This window comes from Mesoplodon densirostris, chromosome 2 (genome assembly GCF_025265405.1).
Source record: "Mesoplodon densirostris isolate mMesDen1 chromosome 2, mMesDen1 primary haplotype, whole genome shotgun sequence".
Classification (NCBI taxonomy): domain Eukaryota; kingdom Metazoa; phylum Chordata; class Mammalia; order Artiodactyla; family Ziphiidae; genus Mesoplodon; species Mesoplodon densirostris.
Window position 1 is genome coordinate 43,975,898 of NC_082662.1, and position 18,081 is coordinate 43,993,978.

The window sequence follows — 18,081 nt, forward strand, 5'->3', positions numbered from 1 at the left end:
AAGGAAAACAGGGGGGAAAAAAAGCCAGAAAAATCCTTGGGTAGTGGGGATGGGGGGAGTTGGTGGGGGCGGGCTTAGGCTCAGGAGCTGCATGGCTATAAAATGCCTTGGGGGGCCATGCTTAGTCTCAAGACCTGCATGGGTTGATGGGTCCCCAGAGGGCAGAGGTTCAGGCCCGGGACCTCAGCAGGCTCGCCGGAGCCTGAGCTGGCATGGGAAATGCTGGCCACATTCCCCTCCAATCCCCCAATCTCCCAAAGGTCTCTCTCTGTCCCAGCTGATTCCCTCACTGTGAGTTGGAACCCCTCCTCTTCCCCAGCTGCCCCTCAGTGGCACCAGTCCCATCCTGCCTCCACTTTTCCTTCCCCCTTCCTTCCCCCCAACATCCCACCCAGTTGCATGGGGATTACTCCCATCACTTTAGGTCTCCGAGGTCCCCCACCAGTGCCTGGTAGGTGCCCTGGTTGTCAATACCATGCTGTTTTGATTACTATTTTAATTATAATAAGCCTTTAAATCATGTAGTTATCCCTCCAACTTTTTCTTCTTTTTTTAGAGGTATTTTTAACTATTCTTGGTCTTTTGCATTTCCATCTGAATTTTAGAACCACCTTATCAATTATTATAAAAAAGCCTACTAGAATTTTGATTGGGATTGCATTGAAACTATAGATCAATTTAGGGAGAATTAATATCAGAACAGTAGTATGTCTTTCAACCCTTGAGCAAGGTATGTGTCTCTTTTTATTTAGTTCATCCTTAATTCCTCTTAGCAATATTTTGTAGTTGCTTATGTACAGGCTTTTCACATCTTTTATCAGATTTATCCCTAAGTGTTTCATATTTTTATGCTGTTGCAAATGGTAATTTTTGAACATTTCAGTTTCCAATTGTTTTTTGTTTTTTTTGTTTGTTTGTTTTTTTCTTATCCTAAACAGAAGGAAGGCAAATATTATGGCACTTTTTTTTTGAATTTTTGAATTTTATTTTATTTATTTTTTTATGCAGCAGGTTCTTATTAGTCATCAATTTTATACACATCAGTGTATACATGTCAATCCCAATCACCTAATTCATCACATCACCATCCCCACCCACCCGCGGCTTTCCCCCCTTGGTGTCCATACATTTGTTCTCTACCTCTGTGTCTCAACTTCTGCCCTTCCAATTGTTTTTGATAGTATATAGAAAGACTTTTCTTTTTGTTTTGTCTTTTAAAAATTTTTTATTTTATTGTGGTAAGAACACTTAAAAAATTATGAAATCTACCCTCATAAATTTTTACGTGTGTAATACAGTACTGTTAACTATAGGAACAGTGTTGTACAGCAGATCTCTAGAACTTATCCATCTTGCATAGTTAAGACTTTATGCCCATTGATTAGCAACTCTTCATTTCCTTCCTTCCTCCAGCCCCAGGTACCCACCACTCTATGTTTCTATGAGTTTGATTGTACCTCATATCAATGGAATTACACAGTATTTGTCCTAATGTGACTGACTTATTTCAGTCCTTCAGGTTCATCCATGTTGTCATATTTTGCAGGATTTCATTCTTTTTTAAGGCTGTATGTATATACTACATTTTCTTTATCCATTCATACACTGGTGGATGTTTAGTTTTTTTTACACATTTTAGCTACTGTGAACAGTGCTGTACTGAACATTGGAGTGCTAATGTGTCTTTGAGATCTTGTTTTTATTTCTTTTGGATAAATACCCATAGTGGGATTGCTGAATCATATGGTAGTTCTAATTTTAATTTTATAAGGAATCTCAATACTGTTTTCCATAGGAGCTGCACCACTTTGCATTTCCACCAACAGTGTACAAGAGTTCCAATTTATCTGTATCCTCTTTTGTGTTGTTGTTGTTGAAAATAGTCATTCTAACTGGTGTGAGGTTATATCTCATTATGGTTTTGATTTACATTTCCCTAAGCGTTAGAGATGTTGAACATCTTTTCATATGCCTATTGGCCATTTATGTGTCTTCTTTGGAGAAATGTCCATTCAAGTCTTTAGCCCATTTTTAAGTTGAGTTATTAGTTTTTTGCCATTGAGTTGTAGCTTTTATATTTTGGAAAGTGACCTCTTATGGTTTGTAAATATTTTTTCCATTCTGTATTTTGCCTTATCACTCTGTTGATTGTTTCCTTTGCTGTTCAGAAACTTTTTAGTTTGATATAGTACCACTTGTCTATTTTTGCTTTTTTATCTATGCTTTTGGTATCATATTCATGAAATAATTGCAAAGACTAATGTCATGAAACATTTTTTTTGTTTTCTTCTAGGAGTTAACAGTACCAGAAGACAAATTTTTTTTGTATATTGTTCTTGTATCCTGCAATCTTATTAAACTCACTTAATTTTTGTACTAGTTTATTTAAAATTCCACAGGGTTTTCTACATAGATGATCATGTTCTCTGTGTGTCTTAGTCAATTCGAGCTGCTATATCATAATACCGCAAACTGCATGTATTATAAGCACAGAAATTTATTTCTCACAGTTCTGGAAGCTGTAAATCTGATATCAGGGGGCCAAAATGATCAAGTTTTGTGTCTGGTAAGAGCCCTCTTCTTGCTTCTTGATGTGTTCTCTAGTGGTGGAAGGGGCTAGGGAGCTCTGTGGGATCTTTTTTCATAAGAGCACTAATCCCTTTCACAAGGTCTCCACTCTCATGACCTAACCACTTCTTGAAGGCCCCACCTCCTAAAACCATCACATTGGGCATTAGCATTTCAACATATGAATTTGGGGGGCACAGAAACATTCAGACCAAAGCACTGAGAATATAACTCTTATTTTTTCCATTTTACTCTAGATGCTTTTTATTTCTTTTTCATACCTGGTTGCACTGGCTAGACCCTTCAGTGCAGTGTTGAACAGAAGTTGTAAGAGTGGACATCCCTGTATTGTTACTGATTTTAGGAGGAAAGCATTAAATCTTTCACCATTAAGTCTGATGTTTTCAATAAATAACTTTTCTCAGGTTGGGGAACTGATAACTAGGATAGAGATTCCCTTCTATCCTAGTTTCTGAGAGCTTTTTTTAAAAAAAATCAGGAATGGATGTTTCAAAATTTTTCATATCTATTGACACAGATCCATATTGATCACATGGATTTTCTTTTCTAACTTCTTAATATGATGAATTGCATTGATTGGTTTTTTCATGGTAAACCAACCTTGTTTTCTTGTGATAAATGCCACTTGGTCATGATGTATTATTCTTTTAATATAATGTTGGACTTAATTTGCTAAAATATTGTTTAGAATTTTGCATCTGTGTCCACAGATGCATTTTGCATATCTGTTCAGTTTGTAATTTCCTCTCTCTCTCTCACTTCTCTCTCTCTCTCTCTCTCTCTCTGTCTCTCTCTCTCTCTCTCTCCCTCTTTTTTTCCCTGGCTTTGGTATCAGGGTAATGTCAGCCTCATAGGATAAATCAAAAAAGAATTCTCTTGTCTTCAAATTTTTGGAAGCATTTGTGTAGAATTAATACTATTTTTTCCCTTAAAGTGTTTGGTAGAATTTACCAGTGAAGCACCTGGACATGGAGTTTCTTTTTAAGAATTTTAACTACAATTTCAATTTATTTAATAGATGTGTGTCTATCTATGTTATCTATTTCTTCTTGAGTGAACTTTGAAAGTTATATATTTTAAGGAATTTTCCCTTCTAAGTTGTTAGATTTATTAGCATAAAATTGTTAATAATATTGCCTTATTATTCTTTTAATATCTGTAGAATCTATAGTAATGTCATATCTCTCATTTTTTTTATATAAATTTACTTATTTATTTTTGGCTGCACTGGTTCTCTGTTGCTGGGCTCGGGCTTTCTTTAGTTGTGGCAAGCAGGGGCTACTGTTTGTTGTGGTGCATGGGCTTCTCATTGCAGTGGCTTCTCTTGTTGCAGAACACAGGCTCTAGGCGTGTGGGCTTCAGTGGTTGTAGCATGCAGGCTCAGTAGTTGTGGCTTGTGGGCTCTAGAGTGCAGGCTCAGTAGTTGTGGAGCATGGACTTAGTTGCTCTACAGCATGTGGGATCTTCCTGGACCAGGGCTCAAACCCATGTCCCCTGCATTGGCAGGCAGATTCTTAACCACTGCACCACCACAGAAACCCTCTCATTTCTGATATTGATAATTTGTGCCTTTTTTCTTTTTATTGGTCAGTCTAGCTAGAAGTTTATCAATTATATAGATCTCAGAGAATCAGGTTTTTGTTTCATTGATTTTCTTTATTGTTTTTCTGTTTTCTATTTCATTGGTTTTCACTTGGTCTTTAGGTTTTTTTTCTTTTCTTTACTTTGGGCTTAATTTGCTCTACTTATTTTAGTTTTTAAGATTATTCACACATTTTTTCCCGAATACTGCAGTTTTTTCGTATTGATTTTCCCCTACATACTGCTTTGGTGGCATCCCACAAATCCTGATATGTTGTGTTTCATTTCATTTGGGTTGAGTGTTCTGTAAATGTCAATTACATCCATGATGATACATGGCTTCCAAAGTTCCCTGGGGTTCATCTCCATCCCAGTCAAGCCTAAAGGGAGAAAGAACACGGAGAAAGGTGCTTGGGAGGTTTTTATGACATCACTTCCATTCAAATTCCATTGGTTAGAACTCAGTCGCATGGCTTCACCTAATGGTATGGGAAGCTGGGACATGTAGTCTAGCTTTTTGCCTGGGAAGAAGAGGAAAATACATTTGGACAAACAGCCAGAAACCTCTTTCTATTCTCTGGAAGGGCTTGTATTAGATACGAAATACTTGAATCATGGGTATACAGTAGAAATTGTAAAGTTATTGGGGCCTGCTGTTTTCTTTCGGGGAAATTTTGTAACTGTTGATTAAGTTTAACGGATACATGTTCATTTAGGTTTTCTATTCTTGAGTCACTTTTTTTTTTTTTTTCTATTTCAAACTATGGTTTTATTTTCTTTTTTTTTTTTTTTTTTTTATTTTACAAATTTAATCAGTTATACATATACATATGTTCGCATATCCCCTCCCTTTTGCGTCTCCCTCCCACCCTCCCTATCCCACCCCTCCAGGCGGTCACAAAGAACCGAGCTGATCTCCCTGTGCTATGCGGCTGCTTCCCACTAACTATCTACCTTACGTTTGGTAGTGTATATATGTCCATGCCGCTCTTTCACTTTGTCACAGCTTACCCTTCCCCCTCCCCATATCCTCAAGTCCATGCTCTAGTATTGAGTCACTTTTTGTAAGTCACTTTTTAGGTATATATAATTTAGTATAAGTTTTAGAATATACTAGCATAATTTGTTGAAAGTATTTTCTTATTTTAATTTCTGCTGTAACTGTAATTATGTTCTTTCTTTATCTTTGAAATTGTTTACCTGTGCCTTCTTTTTTAAAATTTGGTTACTCTTACTAGAGATTTGTTAATCTTGTTAGTGTTTACCTAAAATCTTTATATTTTTCACTAATTTCTGTTCTTTTTTATTTCCTTCCTCCACATTATTTGGACTCACTTTGCTTGTCTTTTTCAACTTGCAATCTGAATGCTAAGCTCATTTTTTTTTCAGCTTTTTTTTTTTCCCCTTGAATTTGTCTTCAGCTTTGTTGCTGCAAGCATTTATACATAGTGCTTCATTATTGATTAGTTTTATGTAATTTCCAAATTTCCATTGATTTTCTTCTTTAATGCAAGAGTTATTTACAGTGAGATTAAAAATTTCCAAGTATGGAAGCTTTTCCTAGAGTATGTATTAGGTTACTAGTTTAAAATTAATTTTATTATTGTCAGAGAATGTGGTATCTGTAATAATCCTATAAAACTGTTGAGTCTTGCTTTATGGGCTGGTATAGGCATGCTGTTTGAGATGTCATCTTCTTTACTATTTTAGTAATTCCTTGCAACATTATCTTATTTATTCCTTATTCTAATTATGTGAGACAGGTAATATGACTCCCATTTTTCAAATAATAACATTAAAATCCAACCAGCATAAGTATCTCTTCCAAGTACAAGTTCTTCCTAGTTAGCTTTGTATTCAATCAGAGGAGCCACCAACTAAAAAAAAAATCAGTGTGGTCAACTTTTTATACCAGTTGTATATGAGCCCTGCTTATATTTCATTATAGAGTTTTAAACCTCAGGGTAAGGATTCATTCTTACTTCAATGGCCTTTTATCCCTCCCTTGGTGTCTCAAACAGTATCTCACACATATTTGGTGTTCAATAAGCATTTGTTGAACTGGAGTAAACCTGAGACGAAATCTGGCAAAACCCCAAGAGAGTATAATAAAAAGTTATTGAATACTCAAAAAATAAAACCGAACATTCAGTTCTGGAATCACTACAAAAGATAATCTGAAACTACTCCTGACACAAATATATAGTAATTCTGGTTAAAGATATAGGCATAGATACAGATAAATAACATCTATATCCATGTCTATATTTATCTATATCCTTTATATATCTATATATATCCATATGTAGATATGTTAAAGGATATGTATATATCTAGCTATAGATAGATAGGTTAAAGGATAGACAGACTGGGGAAGAGGAACCTATAAAGGCAATAACATTATAGACAGAGAAATGGGAAAAAACCAAGTGAATTTATTTTACTTACGCCAAGGTAAGAGAGAGAGAGAATGGTCAATAGTGACCTTTCAATTTTATGTTAATGAAGTTATTAATGACCTTGGGAATAGAAGTTGTGAAGTAGAAATTCTCATTTTAAGAGTTTTGGCTGCAAATGGTAAGAAAAGGATCAACTGTAAGCTGGAGGTTACTGTGCATAGAGAGAAAGTTTTGTTTATCTTAAGGTGAAATGGTCATACCCTGGTTTAGGATTTAATATCTTTGGCTAGCTATCTCTTACTCATTCTGTAAGATTTAGCTCAGGTGTTCTCTAAGAAACTGTTCCTGCACTTAGTCAAAGTGTCTCTGTTGTCTTAGTGCTGTCAACAGGTCATTATCATAGTAATTAGAATATTGTAACAAATATTCTGTTTAAATGTTGTACCCTCCAGATTTTAAACTCTATGACCATGTGTTACTTATCTTTTAGTCACCAATTCTTTTTGTTGTTGTTCGTTTATTTATTTATTTATTGGCTGCGTTGGGTCTTCATTGCTGCATGTGGGCTTTCTCTAGTTGTGACGAGCAGGGACTACTCTGTTACGGCGTGCGGGCTTCTCATTGCAGTGGCTTCTCTTGTTGCAAAGCACAGGCTCTAGGGCATGTGGGCTTCAATAGTTGTGGTGCATGGGCTCAGTAGTTGTAGTGCACAGGCTCAGTAGTTGTGGCACATGGGCTCAGTAGTTGTGGCTCATGGGCTCTAGAGCGCAGGCTCAGTAGTTGTGTCACACGGGCTTAGTTGCTCTGCAACATGTGGTATCCTCCTGGAACAGGGATCGAACCTGTGTCCCCTGCATTGACAGGCGGACTCTCAAACACTGTGCCACCAAAGAAGTCCTCAGTCACCAATTCTTGGCAAGGGTTTGGCCATAGAAAGTTCTCAAACCAAGTTTAACTAGACTATGGAGTTTTAAAAAATTTTTCTCCTATCTTTTTACAGATCTTCCTGTATCTGTATTTTCTATTTATTTCTTCCATTATAATGCCTATAATACCTTTTTTTTTTTTTTTTTTTTTTTTTTTTTGCGGTATGCGGGCCTCTCACCGCTGTGGCCTCTCCCGTTGCGGAGCACAGGCTCCGGACGCGCAGGCTCAGCGGCCATGGCTCACGGGCCCAGCCGCTCCGCGGCATATGGGATCCTCCCAGACCGGGGCACGAACCCGTATCCCCTGCATCGGCAGGCGGACTCTCAACCACTTGCGCCACCAGGGAGGCCCTATAATACCTTTTTAATTGCACTTATTCTTTTTCACATATATGAACTTCCTACTAAACCACATACCTAGGGACTTCCCTGGTGGTCCAGTGGTTAAGACTCCACACTTCTACTGCTGGGGGTGCAGATTTGATCCCTGGTCGGGGAACTAAGATCCTGCATGCTGAGTGGAACAGCCAAAAAACAAAACAAAACAAAAAACAAGAAAAACCCACATACCTTTATTATTCATTTTTCTAATACTAACATGTAGCACAGTGCCTATCGTTTATTCATTGAATAGTCAATCATTTTTGAGTAACCAGTCATTATTCTAAACTCTAAGAATACCAGAGTGAAAAAGATTTATCTTCTTGTAGAAGAAGACAGACAATAGACAGTAAACCAATAAGTAAAGAAGACTATTTATTATAGCAATTATTAAAGACGAAGAGGGCCTCCCTGGTGGCGCAAGTGGTTGGGAGTCCGCCTGCCGATGCGGGGGATACGGGTTCGTGCCCCGGTCTGGGAGGATCCCATATGCCGCGGAGCGGCTGGGCCCGTGGGCCGTGGCCGCTGAGCCTGCGCGTCCGGAGCCTGCACGTCCGGAGCCTATGCTCCGCAACGGGGGAGGCCACAACAGTGAGAGGCCCGCATACCGCAAAAAAATAAATAAATAAATAAATAAATAAAGACGAAGAAACAGCATCACATAATAAAGTGACTGTTGAAAGTGAGGAGTCATTACTTTATTTTTTTTGTTTGTTTGTTTTTTCTTTTTGCGGTATGCGGGCCTCTCACTGTTGTGGCCTCTCCCGTTGCGGAGCACAGGCTCCGGATGCGCAGGCCCAGCGGCCATGGCTCACGGGCCCAGCCGCTCCGCGGCATATGGGATCCTCCCAGACCGGGGCACGAACCCGTATCCCCTGCATCGGCAGGCGGACTCTTAACCACTGCGCCACCAGGGAGGCCCGAGGAGTCATTACTTTAGATAGCATACTTAAGGGCAGAGTCAAGAAAGTAAAAATCCTACCTCTGTATATAGTGTTTCTTTAACTTATATATTGACTAAATCTTCAAAGTGAGAGGGGATCTTAATAATCATAGAGTCAAGCCTTTTCATTTTACAGATTGATTTATAGATAAAGTGTGATTTGTTGGAGGAATTAGAAAATATGTAATTTGTCTTTCTCTTGGTAAAGTGGTTTGGGAACGTTCATATTCTCTATAGCTCACTGGAATTCCCCTGAGATATAAATGGCCCATTTAAGCCAGGGACTAGAATGGTGTTTTACTAATCACACCTATTTTCTTCCCTAATGGAGAATTACAAAAAGGATAAAGAGGAGGGCAGAGATCTTAAGGAGGAGAAAGCTAAGTAGGCTGTAAACACAGTGATAACAATAGAGAAGTTGCTGCAATGAGACTTGTACTAAGTAAAGGAGTCAATAATCACATATGAAGATTAAAAATTTTTGTTCCTGATTTTTCTAAGATTCTCATGCTAGAAAATCTGAATGTACAGAAAGGTCTGGAGTGGAAAATTATAACTAAACCCTCACCCCAGGAGTAGCCAATATTGATTATTTTCCTTGTAAAAGTATGTTTCTCCCTTTTTCTTTTTTTTTCTTTCTTTTTTTTTTTTACAAAATTGAGATCCTATTGTTTTTATATTTGAGAAAACCAGAAAAGTAAAAAGAAAAGGACAAAGAATAACAAACATTCATGTAATCTTCTACTAAATAAATATTTTTTAGTCATATAAACTTCAGATTTTAAATTTTTTAAAGAAAACATTACAGGTAAAGTCTTAAGTTTATATTCAATCCATAGTCCCATTCCCCTCATTTCCTCCCCAGACACAACTAATATCATGAGTATGGTGTATTTTAATACTTCTGTTACATTGTTTTTTAAAAAGTATCATTTTGTGTTTTCTTTTAATGTGCATAAATGGTATCAGTATGTGATTAGAATAATTGAATATAAATTTATGGAAATTCCTTTATTCACTGAACACTAGGTTTTTCAGTTCTATTTATGATGATACATATAGATCTAGTTTAATCATAAGTCATAAGTGTTAAGCTTGAATTTTCACTGAACACATCTCTATAACCAGCACCCTGTTCAAGAAACAGTACATTAATTACCAGCATCCCTGGACTCCCCCCTGATGTCTTTGTTTGCCTTCTTTTGCCCAACATTATTTATGAAATTTATCCACTTTGTTGTGCATAGTTGTACTCTCTTCTTTCCCATTGTTATAGGACATTTTGCTTCCTTAAATCAATTAAACTTTTAAAATTTATCCGTTTAACTATCAGTGGGCCTTTGGGTAGTTTCCAGTTTGTGTCTCTATCAACGTACACATATAAAAGTGATGCTGTCAACATTCTAGCATATATTTTTAAGAAAATATATATGTACTTCAGTTTGGTATATGTCTAAGAGTTGCTGGGTCATAGGGCATGTATATGTTCAGCTTTAATAATAGTGCCAAACAGTTTTCCAAAGTATTATAGAAAATTACATTCCCACCAACAGTGAGTGAGAATTCATGTTACTCTGCCACCTTGACAGCACTTGATATTTTCCATCTTTTTCATTTTAGGCATCGTACAGGGTTGTCGTATTGACTCATTGTGGTTTAATTTGCATTTCTGTGATTATTAATGAAGTTTTCATATATTTATTGGCCATTTAGATATCCTCTTTTATGATACCCTTAAATATTTAGCTTTTTTTTTTTGCGGTATGCGGGCCTCTCACTGTTGTGGCCTCTCCCGTTGCGGAGCACAGGCTCCAGACGCGCAGGCTCAGCGACCATGGCTCACGGGCTTAGCTGCTCCGTGGCATGTGGGATCTTCCCAGACCAGGGCACGAATCCGTGTCCCCTGCATCAGCAGGCGGACTCTCAACGACTGCGCCACCAGGGAAGCCCATTAGCATTTATACTTAACTGTTTTGCTAACAAAATCTAAAGATATTCATTGTCTATACTAGGGAAAGGAGGACTTTAGCAATTTTTTAATTACTATTGTTCCCTCATTTATTGGTTGTATGCCTGATGGAAGTTTTCTGTAACTTGGTTGTGGTGGTGATTAAATACTTTTTATATTTGTCAAAACTTACAGAACTGCACACACACACACACACACACACACACAAGTGAATTTTAGTATGTGTAAATTGAAAAAAAGTTTTTTAAAGAAAAAACCTTCTGGGCTTCCCTGGTGGCACAGTGGTTAAGAATCCACCTGCCAATGCAGGAGACATGGGTTCAATCTCCAGTCCGGGAAGATCCCGCATGCTACAGAGCAACTAAGCCCGTGCGCCACAACTACTAAGCCTGTGCTCTAGAGCCCACGAGCCACAACTACTGAGCCTGCGTGCCACAACTACAGAAGCCTGCGTGCCTAGGACCCATGCTTCGCAACAAGAGAAGCCACCGCAATGAGAAGCCCGTGCACCGCAACAAAGAGTAGCCCCCACTCACCGCAACTAGAGAAAGCCCGCATGCAGCAACGAAGACCCAACGCAGCCAAAAATAAATTAATTAATTTTTAAAAAGGAAAAGAAAAAACATTTTTAAGCTGTATCTCTTAATATTGCTTCTCTGCTACTTCTCTATTCTCTTTTGGGACCCCTATTAGTTTTATGCTATATGCTCTTAATCTTTCCCAAGTCTCATAATTTATCATATTTTTCACTTTTTTATGTAATTGGGTGAATCTCTCAGTATTATCTTTCATTTCATTAATTCTTTGTATTTAAAGAAGCATGTACGCCATCTTAAAATTTTTTTTTTTTTTTTTTTGCTGTACGCGGGCCTCTCACTGCTGTGGCCTCTCCCGTTGCGGAGCACAGGCTCCGGACACACAGGCTCCGCGGCCATGGCTCGCGGGCCCAGCCGCTCTGCGGCATGTGGGATCTTCCGGGATCGGGGCACGAACCCGTGTCCCCTGCATCGGCAGGCGGACTCTCAACCACTGCGCCACCAGGGAAGCCCCATCTTAAAATTTTTAAATTTATAATTTCCAGGATTCCTCCTTGGTTCTTTTTTGAGTTGGTCATTCACCACGCCAGAGGATGGCTTGGTCTGGGAATTCTCTCACTGATATTCTCTGCTTCTTCTAGTTAATTCCTGCTTCCAGATCTCGGTGCCTAGCATGCTTGTAGTTTTAGCTCCTACTTATTTCTGTGTGTTGCTTTTCTTCTTTTGTCCATAGAAATATTTATCTTATATTTGAGTACAACTATATCTTTAAATTTTTAAAAAATATGTGTTTTATCTATCTTGCTTTTATCATTTAATACTATCTGATACTTCCTTATACCACTATGCCTGTGATCCTCAACTGAGGACAGTTCTGCCCCTCAGAATGCATTTGGTAATGCCTGGAGATATCTTTGGCACAATGCACAGGACAGTCCCTCACAACAAATTATCTGGTCCAAAATATCAATATGGTTTCATATATAAAAATGAAAATTGGAGGTGTTTTTTCATATTGTATCACTTTGATAAATAGCCTTATGTTACTTTTTTGTACCATTAATTAATTTCCAAATGTAGGTATTTCTGAACCCAAAGAAAACTAAGATTTGAGAGGCACCATCTAGAAAGTTGGAAATTACTTAGAAAACAACAAAAGTATGGGAACAACAAAGTCTTTATCATGTCATACCCTTAGTGGAACTTATAATATGTTCACACATAAAGATCTTCTATTAGTTTTATACTTTAAACCTCTTTTCCCCCAAATAATATACTCCTAAGTTGTCTTAAGACCCTTCAAGTTCTATACAGCCTTCTGTGAAAGCTTTCTACAGCTTGCTTTATGCTTAGGTAGCAGATTTCAGAATCTTAATGAATACTTGACCAACCTAACTATAAATATCTCATGCTTTCTTTATTCTTAATTCTTTTTAATACATACCAGTATTAAGATGTTTGGTAGCAGGGATACGATAATAGAAAAAAACAGAGGATTGCCCTTAATTTGCTGCATGACCTTACTTCACTTACTGCTTTCACCTGGGCCTCAGTTTTATCACCTGGAAATGAAGGAGTTATACCATATAATTCCTGTAGGCTTTTCCAGTTATAAACCTGTGATATATCATTATTTACATTGTTTTTATTTAGCTTTCGGCTATGATCTTTTACTGTTCCTGAGAAAAAGCAGAGATAAAATGTTTAAAGATTTCTAAGATCTTTAAAAATTCCTCATATTTGTTCTTTAGTACCCTCATCTACCTCCTTGTAGTGACTGATAATAAAAATCTTAAAATGGAAATCCTCTTATGTTGAAGGACTGCAAAGAATGATACTGGAAAAGTAGCATAAAAATTCACAGCTGGACTGGAAAGGGAGACAGCTAGATAAGAAGCAAGGAGGTGACAGCTGTATAAAAACAAGCAAAACCTAGGTCTCAAATTTTGATAGGGTCAAAGAAATGTGCCCTGGGCCCTAATGAGGATGAGGCCCCGAGTAATTCTCAAACTCAGGGTCTTGAAATTTATTAGAATTACAAAGGACCAGAATTTAGGTCTCCCAACCTCCTCATTAATGTCTTAAACACTACATTATGGGTTATTATGTGTTATTAATGCACATTATGTGTGTTTTTATGGGTGTTAATGTGTATTAACACACATTATGTGTTATTAACACTACATTATGTGTTAAGCTATTATGTCATTTAATTTTACATAGAGAATGAAGGTATATGCCTGAAATAATCTTTTATAATTTATTTGTATAGGTTTTTTAAGCCACTTAACCTATTTTCTGGCTGCTGGTGCTGTTACTTTGGGAATTGGTTTCTTGGCTTTGGCATCAGCTTTGTGGTTCCTGATTTGCAAACGAAGGTAAGATTTATTAGAACATTTGACTTTTTTTCTTTTAAAAATTCAGTGAAAGATTTTCTCAAATGGTATTAAATTTAAATAACTATAATGATATTCATTCTGTAATTTGATTGGGGAGAGAAAACTTTACATGTTTAGAGTAGCCTGAAAAGAGAAGTCCTAGTAGTATAATAGTCCAAGCAGTATAATAGCAATCTTCATGCATTAAAATTTTAAGGAATAACGAGATCTATTTTATTCCGTAGAAGACATGGGTTTGAATTATAATAGAAGGTTAGAAAACTTTTAAAATTTTGACTACTAACTTAGAGGTTAAAAACATTACTGAGAGAAAAAGACTCTCTTTAGGAGATATTTAAGAAGAGAGCTGACAGAATCTCTGGTATGGTCTAAATGTAGTCTTTTACCAGAGATGGAAAAAAGATACTTGATACCTCAGTTCCTTTCAACCCTAAAATTTGGTGTTTTTTTTATTATTTAATTGGTTCAGTATTTGCTTTGGCTCATGTTAAAATGTTTAAATTGTAATACGATCTTCCCACACACTCTTCCAGTATTCCCTATTTCAGCAAATGAATACATACTATCCACTTGCACAAGTCAGAAAACCAGAAATTATTCACTAATTCATTCTTTCACAGACTTGCAGTGCCACTGGGAGGAGACAGATAATTAACAAATAAAGTGGTCAGGGAATGTCTCTTCAAGTGGGTAGTATTTAATCTGAGACTTAAGTTAAAAAAAGAAGCCAGAAATGTGACAGCCCTGTGGAAGAGCTTTTTTCTAAGCTAATGGGATAGCAAGTACAGAAACTCCAAGTAGGAATGATCTTGGTATTGTTCAGTAAACAGAAAGTCAGTGTGAGTAGACTGAAGTGAGAGGGAAATAATGATGTGATTAAAGAGGGAGATAAGGGTCAAATCACACAGGAATTTGTAGGCTAAAACATGGAGTTTAGATTTTATTATTTCTGCCATCAGAAGGTTTTAAGCAAGGGAATGACATTATCATCATAATAATAGCTAAAATCAAGTGTTTACTGCACGCTGTTCTAAGTGCTTTATATGTAGTTATCTCATTTAGACCTCATAACTGCCCCATGAAGTTGCAGTAATATTATCCCCATTTTAAAGACTACAATGCCACCTATAGATGATTTACATTTTAATAACACTTAAAAATTTGAGATACAGATTTTAAATATATGATGTTGAATTTCAACAAATATATTCCCATGTAATCACAACCCCAGTCAAGATATAGACATTTTCTATCATCCTGTAAGGATCCCTCATCCTGCTTTCCAGCAATTTCTCCCCACCTCCTACCCAGAGGCAGTCATTATTCTGATTTTTATCACCACAGATTAATTTTACCTATTCTTGAACTTCATATAAATGGACTTTTTATGTCTGCTTTTTTCACTTAATGTAATATTTTTGAGATTCATTTATGCTGTTGCATTTATCTGTTCATTCTTTTGATTAATGAGCAGTATTACATTGTATGAATTTACCTCAGTTTGTTTATCCATTTTTCTGTTAATGGACATTTAGGTCATTTCCAACATTTAGTCCTTAGGAAATAAGGCTGCTGTGAACATTCTAATCTTTTTGTACATGTGCTTTCACTCCCCTTGGGTAAGAGTGGAATTGGTGGATAGTATGATTAGCTTTATAAGAAACTGCTAAACAGTTTTCCAAGATGGATGTACATTCCCGTCAGCAATGTATGAGAGTTCTGATTCATATTTTTAAAAGAATTTTCTTATGTCTTTATGAATCCTGTATGTTAATGGAACTAGAGTAAAAGCGGAGAGGCAAGTTAGGATGCTACTGCACAGTCCATGTTAAGGATGATTGTGTCTTAGACTAATATGGAAGTAGAGGAGATGAAGGGAAGGGGCTGGAATTGGGGTAGTTTTGCAGGTAAAGTTAGCAGGTCTTATTGATGGATTGGATGAGGTAAGGAAAGATAAGTGAAATGGCAGAGTTAATGCTAATACCCACATTTTTATCATGAGCAACTGACTAGTTAATCATGCCATTTATTGAGATGAGGAGGTGATTGGGAGGGAAACAAGTTGAGGGAGTGGTGGTAAACTAGGAGTTGTATTTTGGATGTAAGTTTGAAAGCCTATGAAACATCCAAGTAAAAATGTTAGACAGTCAGATATACATGTGTGAACTTCAGGGGAGAAATCAGGCCTGAAGATTTAGGTTATCAATGTATAGAGGGTATATAAAATCATACAACTGGGGGGCATGGAGTCAAGATGGTGGAGTAGGAGGACATGGAGTTTGCATCTCCTCACAACTAGGGCACCTACCATATGCTGGTGGGTGGCCTTGACACTCAAGGGGATGGGAGGAACCCCCAAGTGACTAGGTAGGACGATGGGGGGAGCGAGGGAGGAAGAGAAGTGGAGGTGAGATGGTACTGGCACCCCTGAGGGGTGGCTGGGAGAAGGAAGGGGTTCCCATGCCTGGAGAGACCCATTCACAGCAAGGGGTTTAACAGGGACAGGGAGAGACCCTCAGGGGTTTGGAGGATCAGAGGGGAATGCGGCCAGCATTTCCCCTGCCCACTTGGGCCCCGGGGAGCATGCTGGGGTCCCAGGTCTGGTCCTCCACCTTCTGAGGACCCTCCATCCACATGGGTCCTGGGGACGTGGGAACAAGAGAAGGGGGAAGAGTAGAGGTGAACAGGGAGGGACCCTAGGGGATCTGAAGATCGGGGGAATGGGACTAGTGTCCCCCACCACCACTCAGGCCCCAGCAAGCCTGCTGGGGTCCTGGGCACTAGGTCTTTGCACTTGATATTCTCTCTGACTAGAATATTCTTACTCCTACAACTCCCCTCCTCCACTACATTCTATCTAATAACTACTCCCATTTCTTCAGATGCCTAATTCAATCATCTCATCCTCAGAAAAGCTTTCCCTGACCTCTCTAGCCAAGTCAATTCCCTTTCTTATAAACTCACAGAGTAGCAGGTAGCTTTCCTTGATAACACTTTCCACAGTTGTAATTTTTCATTTTCTTGTGATTGTTTTATTCATACCTGTCTTCCTTGCTAGTGTTTAAGCTCCATGAGAGCTTAAACAATGACAGTTCCATGAGTATAGTGGCTGTGCTTTTTTTTCCCCTGCCACTGTATATACAACATCCAGCATAATGCATGGCGCATAGTAAGTACTCAGTAAATATTTGTTAAGTCAATTGAATTCAATAAATGAATGAATTTTAATTGTTAATAATGCAATAAGTAACATAATATGATTTCTTGAATTAATTTGGAAATTTTCTAGGAAAGAAGAAAAGGCAATCAGCATTATTTTTTAAATTGTTAAGTTTAGCATTACTATTAGAAACTACATTCCTTTATACTTAACTGTCTGATCCGCTTTGATCAGTTTACTTGCTGCTTCATTATTTCTAACCCTCTCTCAAAATTACTTGTGACTGCATGCATAAAGATCACAGGTACTCTTCCCTTGTAAGTCATTAGTTTCAATTCAGTTTCCTTCTACTCACTTTTGCCAGAGACATTATTAAATATAAAATTGGCCACTGAGTTCCATTTCACTTAATTTCCTTTGCCATTAAAAGCAAATCTATGAAAAGACTAAGTGACATTAAAGTCGATTAATTATCTCACAACCAGAGAGAAGGTTATCAAAGACTGATGGTTAATCTTCAAACTGGAAATATTAACCCTGCGAAGAAGTAGCTTAATTTATGTTCTATGGACAAAATAGGTGTAATGAAATCAGTAACATATGAAAAGGGAATATATAAGTTGATTTGTGCTTTTAAAAATAAATATATAATATATTCTGATTTTAAAACGTTTTTGTAGAACTGTTGGAAACAGAATAATTTTGTTTTATAATTCATGTTTAATAATATTCTCTATAAAATATTTTTCAGAGAAATATTTCAAGATTCCAAATTTAAAACAATTGATGAGAGATGCAGACAAAGACCATCAAAGGCAAAGATTAAATCTCATTCTCCGTGTGTTTTTATTTCTCAAAATTTTCATACTGGAAATTTCCAATTGCAGGTAATGTGTAATATTTTATAGCAATGTTTTCAAATAATTTCTTTTGACACCATGTCATTAGCATTGTTGTATTTAAATTATCCACTATTATTTTTAAATTTGAGGTACACTAACAAGGAGCTAAATTTAAATTACCCAAACTAGTTAGAGTTTATATTACAGGAAACTGAAAGACTAAATGAAAATGTCTCCTTCTACAGTTGCTTCTCTGTATCTCTAGCCTGAGAACTTGTATTCCCCACATTGGAATTGTTACAGGGATGAAGATAAATGGCATAAAAAAAAAACAAAGCAAAAATTGCCAAGCCTAT

The 18,081-nt window shown here is 37.2% G+C and overlaps 1 protein-coding gene across 2 annotated transcripts in view; it reads left to right on the plus strand.

The window, feature by feature from the left end:
• Positions 1-4,639: 4,639 nt before the first annotated feature.
• C2H1orf185 (chromosome 2 C1orf185 homolog) overlaps positions 4,640-18,081 on the plus strand; it is a 29,721-nt gene continuing 16,279 nt past the window's right edge. For both annotated transcript variants that reach the window (XM_060083418.1, XM_060083428.1), the window contains exons 1-3: positions 4,640-4,655; positions 13,597-13,702; positions 17,635-17,770. In XM_060083418.1, the coding sequence (XP_059939401.1) occupies positions 4,640-4,655; positions 13,597-13,702; positions 17,635-17,770 (258 nt within the window). The remainder of the gene's footprint in view (positions 4,656-13,596; positions 13,703-17,634; positions 17,771-18,081) is intronic.